The 10,171-nt window shown below is 38.2% G+C and overlaps 1 protein-coding gene across 1 annotated transcript in view; it reads right to left on the minus strand.

Moving 5' to 3' along the window:
• The window catches only part of LOC107566167 (reversion-inducing cysteine-rich protein with Kazal motifs-like), a 33,143-nt gene that overhangs the window by 7,207 nt on the left and 15,765 nt on the right, over window positions 1-10,171 (minus strand). The window contains exons 8-12 of the mRNA XM_016251545.1: window positions 8,764-8,900; window positions 8,554-8,694; window positions 7,162-7,350; window positions 5,839-5,961; window positions 4,752-4,957 (exon numbers count right to left, since the gene is read on the minus strand). Of these exons, the coding sequence (XP_016107031.1) occupies window positions 4,752-4,957; window positions 5,839-5,961; window positions 7,162-7,350; window positions 8,554-8,694; window positions 8,764-8,900 (796 nt within the window). The remainder of the gene's footprint in view (window positions 1-4,751; window positions 4,958-5,838; window positions 5,962-7,161; window positions 7,351-8,553; window positions 8,695-8,763; window positions 8,901-10,171) is intronic.

The raw sequence follows: 10,171 nt of genomic DNA on the forward strand, positions 1-10,171 counted from the left end.
CACTCACTCACACACACACACACACACACACACACACACACACTCACACAATTTGTGAATTTCTCTTTGGTGACAGGAGCTTCCAGAAAGTACAGACATACATAGAAACCAAGCAATAAAATGGAATATAACACCATAATAATAATATTTACACTGCCATTCAAAACTTTGGGATCAGTAAAAAATTTTATGTTTTTTAATGGAATCTCATGTGCTCATCAAGGCTGCATTTATTAAATTAAACGTATGCATTTAGCAGACGCTTTTATCCAAAGTGACTTACAGTGCATTCAGGCTATACATTTTTATCAGTGTGTGTTCCCTGAGAATAGAACCCACGACCTATTGCACTTCTCTACCACTGAGCCACAGGAACATTATTTGATTTAACATTTATTTGATCAAAAATACAGAAAAACACTGTAAGATTGTGAGATATTATTTCAATTTCTAATATTGGTTTTCTCTGTGAATCTCTGTTAAACTGTAATGTATTTCTGTGATGTGCAGCTGTATTTTCAGCATCATTCCTCCAGTCTTCAGTGTCACATGATCTTCAGAAATCAGTATAATATGCTGATTTACAGTTTTTCTCGATTGCTAGCACACAATTCATGAAGCAATTCACCATTTTCTCACAACTATAAACACAAAATCAAATAGTTTAGTCAAAAACGTTCTCTTTTGTCAGACTCAACGTTTGGCCTCAGATGACACACAAACCTGTCAAATACACACTACTGCACTGTCTAGAGAACACTAGAGAGACCAGTTCAACACACTGTTACTAAATCCTGCTTTTGGGAAACAAATCCTTTTGCAAGTCAGTCACTGTTACAGTATACAACATAAATAGTGGGGTGCAGATACAGTACAATTCAGCAATAAACCTTCAGAAAAGTTTACTGTCATGAGATCTTGAAAAGCACTACAAGAGAAAAGTTCAAAGACCAAATAACTGAATATACAGTAAACACACATTGGAATATACTGTCAGTTACTTTACAGAAATGAATAAATAATTACAGTAAGTTCATTCATTCATTCAGCATCCTCTGCCAATCTGCATTACAGTATTGGTATTATCCTAAATTAGTTACAGCAGTTTCTAAGTCTTCTGATAAAAGACTCCTCTGCCTGCCCTAGACAGCCGTCTCTCAGTTCTGCACAAATACAGTACATGCTTGGCTACAAATCAGTTCAACAGTAATGAGTTTGAGGGTGTATAACCTGTGCTAGAGTATTTACTGTACATAGATGAATGACAGCTCTCTCTTCTGCAGTACTGCTGCTATGTACTGTAATTATACTGCATGTGTCAGTAGTGCTGAAACCCTGACGATGAGCTGTAGGCTAACTCCCCTCACGGTCAGTCCATGCAGAAGAGCATGCTCAACTACACTGCTGTGTATTTCATCAGGAACAAATGACCTTTGACCTCATCACCTTCATTTTTATTTTCCCTTCCTCTTCCTCTTTTGTCTTCCACTACCAGGATTCATTTTCCTAAACACAATCACTTGTGCTCCTGTTCATATCAGCCCGAGATTCTGACTGGTTTGTCATCAGTTTTGCTGCTTAATGTTCACACAGGGATAAATGTGCGCTGTTTGAGTTCATTTGTTGATGCTTGAGTTAATTATATTGTGTGTTTGTGTTTTCTGAATGAGAACATGGTTAAAACTGCGCCAAATGATGGCGTTTTTGTGTAGAGTTTAGCTGAAAACACTGAGCAGATTGGAGCGTGTGTGCAAACAGGTGAAATGTCTTTGTTTGGAGAACTGTACGAATGGTTTGGAAAATTGGGCCAAATGAATCAGTTATAGTGTGCTAGCAGTCGAGAAAAACTGTATTATCAGTGCTGGAAACAGTTTCATGTTTTTTGGGGGGGGGGGATTCTTTTATGAAAAAAAGGTTAAAAAGAACAGCATTTATTTAAAATTAAAATCTTTTCTAACAATATGAGTCTTTACTATCTAGCAGTCGAGAAAAACTGTATTATCAGTGCTGGAAACAGTTTCATGTTTTTTGGGGGGGCGGATTCTTTTATGAAAAAAAGGTTAAAAAGAACAGCATTTATTTAAAATTAAAATCTTTTCTAACAATATGAGTCTTTACTATCACTTTTTATCCATTTAACACATCCTTGCAGAATAAAAGTATTCATTACTTTCAAAAAAAGACAGAAAAAAATGACTGACTCCAAACTTTTGAACGGTAGTGTGTATTGTAACACAAGATTTCCATTTTGAATAAATGCTGTTTTTTTAATTTATATTCATAAAAGAATCCTGAAAAAAGTATCACAGGTTCCAAAAAACATGAAGCAGCATCACAGAAATACAGTACAGTTTAACACATATTCACACAGAACACAGCTGTTTTACATTACAATAATATTTCACAAAATAACAGGGTTTATTTCTGTATTTTTGATCAAATAAATACAGCCTTAATGAGCACAAGAAACTTCGGTAAAAAATATTAAAAATCTTACTGATCCCAAACTTTTGAACGGTAGTGTATATATATATATAAAAATGACTAATGTATTATAATAATCAAAATACAATATATCACAATAATTAAATATATTAATATAAATATAATAAAATTATTTAATATAATAATGTGAATATAACAAATCATATAAATATAACAAAATAAATAAATATAATACAATAAAGTAATAAAAATATAGAAAGAAATATACAATAGACAAGCATATTATTTACACTTGCTATGTTTGTATTTAGATGTGTATTTTTATACATATTTTATCATCTGTAATTAAATGCGCCTTATCATAGTTTACATTTACATTACATTTACATTTAGTAATTTAGCAGATGCTTTTATCCAAAGCGACTTACAAATGAGGACAACAGAAGGTTTCAAAACAACAAGAGAGCAATGATATACAACTGCTATAACAAGCCTCAGTTAGCTTAACGCAGCACACATAGCAAGGTTTTTTAAAATTATATAATAAATAAAAAGAAAACAGATAGAATAGAAAAAATTAGAACGCTAGTGTTATTATTATAATTTTTTTTATAAAGAAAACAAGCAGCAAATTAATAGAGTGCAAGTCTAAAAGGGACAAGTGTTTTTTGTTTTTTTTAAGAATAGAATTAGAATAGAGAGTGTTAGAGTTAGAGGGTCAAATAAAGATGGAACAGATGTGTTTTTAGTGGTTTCTTGAAGATGGTTAAGGCTCAGCTGCTGGGATTGAGTTGGGCAGGTCACTCCACCAGGAGGGAACAGTTAATGTAGAAGTCAGTGAAAGTGATTTTGTGCTTCTTTGAGATTAACAATAAAGCGCCGTTCACTTGCAGAACGCAAGCTTCTAGAGGCACATGACTCTGAATTAATGAATTTAGGTAAAGGGGTGCAGAGCCAGTGCTGGTTTTGTAGGCAAACATTAATGCCTTGAATTTAATGCGAGCAGCTACTGGTAGCCAGTGCAGATTGATGAACAGAGGAGTGACGTGCGTTCTTTTCGGCTCATTAAAGATTAATCTTCCTGCCGCGTTCTGGATTAATTGTAGAGGTTTGATAGAAGTGGCTGGAAGACCTGCCAAGAGAGCATTGCAATAGTCCAGCCTGGACAGAACAAGAGCTTGAACAAGGAGTCGTGAAGCATGTTCTGAAAGAAAGGGCCTGATCTTCCTAATGTTGTATAAAGCAAATCTGCAGGACCGGGCAGTTTTAGCAATGTGGTCTGAGAAAGTCAGCTGATCATCAATCACAACTCCAAGGTTTCTAGCTGTTTTTGATGGAGTTATGGTTGTTGAGCCTAACTGGATGATGAAATTGTGTGGGTTTGTTGAAACCACAAGCAGTTCTGTCTTAGCCAGGTTGAGTTGAAGGTGATGGTCCTTCATCCAGCAAGAAATGTCTGTTAGACAGCAGATTGTCTCAAAGCAGCTTTGCAGTATTAAACAGGGAAATAGTGTGCCGTTCTCCTCTGGCCAGACGAACCAGCAATTTAATTCTAGGCTGATTATAGGTCAGATTATAATATTAATATTCCATTGACAAAAAATATTATTTTATTAGTTTTATTTCTATCTATTAAGTTGTACTATTATCAATTATAATTTATCAAAGATCTGTGTGTTTTGTCATATTGTCCCTTTCTCTTCTTATACTCTCTGTGATGCTCAGCCTCTTGTTGCTCTAATAACTGCATATTGGTTTGATGCATCACACTAATCAATTCTAAAATCAAACTATGCTGATGTGGATGGAGTTTCCCTGGCTTCATCACCGTTCACATGTGCTGGATGTCTGGGGTTAGATGTGATGTAAGATCTCTTCAGAGGAAGGGTCACACAAACACAAGGAAACTGTGTGACACCTGAACAAACAATCAGAGACAGAGCAGCCCTGGACACACTCCTCCAGACAGACTGAGCTCCCGGGTTCACACTTACACACAATAACACTAGAACTGCTCGACCACAAGACTGAATGAGATGTGTGTGTGTGTGTGTGTGTGTGTGTGTGTGTGCGTGTGTGTGAGAGTGAGTGTGTGTGTGTGTGTGTGTGTGTGTGTGTGTGTGTTTGTGTGAGAGTGTGTGTGTGTGAGAGTGTGTTTGTGTGTGTGTGTGTGTTAGTGTGTGTGTGAGAGAGAGTGTGTGTGTTAGTGTGAGAGAGAGTGTGTGTGTGTGTGTGTGCGCGTGTGAGAGTGAGAGTGAGTGAGTGTGTGCGTGTGAGAGTGAGAGTGTGTGTGTGTGTGTGTGTGTGTGTGAGAGAGTGTGTGTGTGTTTGAGTGTGTACCTCTGGCTCCTCTGGCAGGGGTTCGGGGAGCAGGGGTTGATGCTCCTGCAGGAGCCGAACACAAACTGGTTGTCCTTGAAGCCGACGCAGCGCGCCACACAAGCGCTGGGATATGTGCGTCCGTTGCGAGCACAAACCGGCACGAAATGATCGGCGCAGCTGCAGGGAAGCCCTGAGAGAGAAACCACACCAAACACAACTAGTCACAAACACCCAACTGATTTACAAATGACAAATGTTTTACTCATTTAAAAAGGTCTTGAAAAAATTGTTCTGTTTAGTCAATAATAAAATATAGTTGTTTTATTGATCTACTTCAATATGTTATTTATTTGTTTATTTATTTACATTTTCAGTTTTTGCCTGTTATTTAAAAAAAAAATTGGTAGAAATTACTGTGAAGTCTAACATATATGGAAGTGCTTTTCCACCAAAAAATATAAATAAATAAATAAAATTATGAAAATGGTAATTGCAACTTTTTATCTCACAATTCAGACTTTTTTCAGAACTGCAAACGTCAGAATTACAGGAATAGTGAGGTTACAGTCAGCATTCTGAGTTCATAGGAGTTTTTTTCTTCAAAACTGGGAGGAAAAAAGTCACAAATACCTAAAAAGTATCATTTTTTACTTGCAATTCTGAGTTTATATCTCATAATTACTTTTTTTGACTCAACCACAGAATAAAAAATAAAAGAAACGGTAACTGCAACTTTTTATCTTTTATTTTTTCAGAACTGCAAAGGTCGGAACTGTAAGCTGCAAACTCAAGATTTGCAAGAGAAAAGTCTGAATTCATATCTCGCAGCTCAGAATTCTGACGTTTCTCTTGCATTTTCGAGAATATATCTTAAAGTTCTGAATTTATATCTCACATTTCTGACTGTTTTCTTGCCGTTCTGTGTTTATATCTTGCAATTCTGTTATGAAAAGTTGCAATTACCTAAAAAGTCAGAAGTGTGAGATGAAAAGTGAGGGTTGTTGTTCATTGTTTACTGGTGTGGATGAAACGGCTCATAAACAGCAGTGGAGCTGATGGTGAAGCACAGACCTGTGAAGAGCCGTCTGTCCTCGTCCGAGCCGTCGGAGCGCACACACTGACGAGACGAGCAGATGCTTTCACCGGCGAAGCAGGAGCAGGGCTGACAGTCGAGCCGGAACGACACACCGTGACCTGCATACGAGACCATCACCAACAAAACATTCACTCCTGCCGGACATACAGCGCTGGACAAAATCATTCAACACTAGTATTCTCAGCAGATGAAATGGTTTTAAGTCAGTTATTTCTATCTTTTGCTGTAGTGTGTCTGGAGGAAATATCAGCTTACATTTCCAAACATCTATTTTTCCATTAACTGTAATAATGCAGTGAGATATATGTTAGTGCTGCACTCAGAGCTCTGATCTGACCCTCATCAGTCTGTCTGGAGTCACATGAAGAAACTGAGACAGACTCAATCCAGAAGAACTGTGTCTCCGAGATGCTTCCAGAAACCTCCTGCAAAGCTCCAGTGCTGTTAAACGTAAAGATTTTCTTTATTAACTAAATGAAATCATCATTTGAGCATCTTTGTGTTTAAAGCAGCTTTTGCTCTCGGTGCACTTGAGCAGAGTTTCTCTGGAGCTTCGCAGGAGGTTTCTCGAAGCGTCTCGGAGACATTATATATAGATCAGTGCATACTATACGTTTAGTTTCCGAAAGAACAGATCTCTGAGATCAGACGCGACTATAAAGCACAGCACATCTGTCTCCAATGAACCCAAGCTGGCGAGCGCTTTAGAAGCAGAGTAAAAATAAACATGAAAGAAAAAGCAATAAACTCATTCAGGTTCAAACCGACAGGCATACAAACCAGCTGCTTACTAAAACACATACTAATAAACACTAGAGAAAAAAGGAAAATATGTTCACTAATGATATGCATTCGTTCTAATTCTAAAAGTTTTTTTTATCTTAGGTTAGCTTAATTCAGTACACGCGTAATTATGTAATAAATAAAAAGAAAACAGTTAGTAAATCAATAGAGTGCAAGTCTAAAAGGGACAAGTTTTTTTTAATGATATATTTCCTGTTTGATTGTTTGTGTTGTTTAAAACGTACTGCAAACCATTCTAAATATCCCTCCACTGCGAATACAGATTTCTGCTGCTATTAATGCATCCTTCCACCAATAGATGGCAGCGTCCACTTAAAAAAACATCCATTGGCTCAGTATTTTGCCTTATTTGTCTTTATGTTAAGCTAGTGATAATAGTTAATTAAATAAAAGCAAACAAATGCAGGTGTCTGTTACACACGGATACTATGTGAAATACACATCATTCAAGCAGCAAGTGCTAGTGATTGCTGCATGCAGATATGAGCTCTCACTCTTGCGCTGTCCTCCCGAGAGGCAGGTCTTGCTGGTGTCGAAGCAGGGCATTTCAGCGCAGTTCTCCAGACGGCCGCTCTGACCGCAGGTGCACACCTCGTAACAGCCCACCTGACCGCTCCTGGTGGGCACCTGGATCCGGCTGTCCAGCGGCACCAGGAACTCCGACGCTTCCCCCAGCTTACAGCCTTAGAGACACGAGGAAAACACAATCCTAATGCACTTCTCTGACATACAGGTGTCCTGCTCTTACTGTGCACAGCATGCATACTGCTGTGAGTACTGTGTGCACTGTGTGTCAGTGTCCTGCATGCATACAACACACGGATGCGCAGTTTACAACAGAGAACACCACGCCGGTATCCCACAATGCAGTTCGCTCGACCTTCATTTTCTGGTGTCATGAAGCTACTTCTTGACTCATTATTTGATCGGAGTATCAAGAGTTAAAACATTTCAAACAAAAAACCTGAAACCAAACAAAAGTTTTAAAATCTACTTTTTGACTCGGTCTTAAAAGAGCTTTTAAAACCAAAAAAAAAACTCTTTAGGATCTACTTTTTGACTCATAATTTCATTGGACTATCAAAAGTTAAAACATTTCGAAATGAAACACAAAGCAAAAGTGTTAAACTACTTTTTAACATATTATTTGACCAGAAACTACCAAAAGTTAAGACGTTTTAAGACAAAACATAACTTTTAAAATCGACTTTTTGATTCGTTACTTGATTGGAAAATATCAAAAGTTAAAGACGTTTTAAAACAAAACAAAACAAACAAAACAAAACTTTTAAAATCTACATTGACTCATTTGATTAGAAACTGTCTAAAAATTTTAAAGACCTTTTAATACCAAAAAATAAATAAAAAATCCAAAACTAAACCAAACTACATAAAAAACAAACTGAAACCAAACCAAAACAAAAGCAAAACTTTTAAATCTACTTTTTGACTCATTTGATTGGAAACTGTCTAAAAAGTTTTAAAACACCTTTAAAAAAAACATTTTGACTCGTTATTTGATTGAACGATCAAAACTATCAATAAGATGTTTTAAAACCAAAAAAACACAGCAAAACAAAACAAAAGCAAAACCTAAACAAAATGGGTTTTTCATTGGAATCAATGAATTAAACATGCAATACAGTAAAGTCATGTGACAACACAATAGTATGTTACAACCTCAAATGTTTATGCTCGCATACTAATTGACATGAGGTGATTTCAGACACACTGACGGCAGTCACCTCAATGTCAAAATGTGGCCCTATTGTCCTGAATTAACTGTACTTTAAGTAAGCAGCACTCTGTTACTCCATTCTGAACACACCCTCCTAATAAATGCACGTTCGATCAGCTCACAAGTGAAGATGTTCAGGAGTGTTTACCGGGGACACAGAAGTAGGGCAGGCAGTCGTGTCCGGGGTGGCAGCCCTTTCTGTTGACTTCACACAGCTGACTGCTGGGACAGGGGCTGGGGTTGCAGGGGTGGATGACTTCTTCAATGCTGTTCTCAAAGGGACTGGGAGCTGTGGGAAGCGTGAGGACATCAGTGCACAGCTTGTATCGATCAGACTCAGATCTGAGCGCACACTCACTGAGGTATCTGTGGAGAGGGATGCAGCGCTCCGGGTCGTCCGTGGCCGACAGCAGGTCACAGATGCGCTCGGGCGTCTGTCCCTCGAGAAAGCGCTTGCCATCACCACACTGCGTCAGGATATCCACACAGTCCGACCTGAGGACACACAGCAGACCATCATCATCATCATCCTCCATTCTAACCTCATTCATAATGCCGTTTCAATCTGAAGCTCGTGTTGGTTTGATGGTCATGTATTGCTGTGCCTATGTAATAAACTGGTGCTTTTATATTGTGGTACTGATGGTAAAGTAGTGTAAATGTTATGATAAGGTTGCTATAACGTTCCTCTAATGCCAATGTACTGTCAGTTTTAATGTAAAGCAAACGTTTAATCTTCATTTAAGGGGTTGTCTATGCAAGCTGGTTCATGCAACACATTAAAAAATAATAATAATGGTAATTATGACTTTTTATCTCGCACTTTGGCTTTTTTTTTTTTTTTTTGCAATTTTGAGATATAAACAGAATGACAAGATACTGTATGAAATCAGAATCCAAATTATGAAAACATGTCCAAAAACTTGCAGCTCACTTTTCTATATTTGTATCCGTGATGGATATCTGCTATTCTGGCAGTGTTAATACATTGTCTCTCCATATTAATGTGATGTTGCGTCAGTGTTCATGAAATGTTTGTTTTTATGAAATTCTAAAACATCAAGACAAGCTATAAACCCTTCCAGAATGAAAACTGCTGCGTGTGAATCTACAGGAATATTCTGGACGTTCATGCAAGGGTCCGGCGGCGGAGTTGTGTTGTTGTAAAGCCATGTGTCTGAGGAACAGAGCTGGCTGCTGTGAAACTAATGTTTCCTGTTTCCGGTTTCCTGTCTAGCGCACAGATCGCTGCTCCTCTCGACTGTCCACATGCAGCGTCTCAGGAGGCGTCCAGAGCTTCTTATTTCTCATTCACTCACACTGACAGAAGCATCTGTGGTGTTTTGTTTAGCAGCACATTGTAAGACACTTCACTGGCACACTACACACTACACGCTACACACTACACACCACATACTACACGCTACACACCACACACACTACACACCACACACTACACACTACACACCACACGCTACAAACCAGACACTACAAGCTACACACTACACGCTACACACTACAAACCAGACACTACACGCTACACACTACACACTACACGCTACACACTACACACCACATACTACACGCTACACACCACACACACTACACACCACACACTACACACTACACACCACACGCTACAAACCAGACACTACACGCTACACACTACACGCTACACGCTACACACTACAAACCAGACACTACACGCTACACACTACACACTACACGCTACACACTACACGCCACACGCTACACACCACACACTA

The sequence above is a fragment of the Sinocyclocheilus grahami genome, unplaced genomic scaffold, assembly GCF_001515645.1.
Source record: "Sinocyclocheilus grahami isolate Dianchi unplaced genomic scaffold, SAMN03320097.WGS_v1.1 scaffold1053.1, whole genome shotgun sequence".
In the NCBI taxonomy this organism is placed as follows: domain Eukaryota; kingdom Metazoa; phylum Chordata; class Actinopteri; order Cypriniformes; family Cyprinidae; genus Sinocyclocheilus; species Sinocyclocheilus grahami.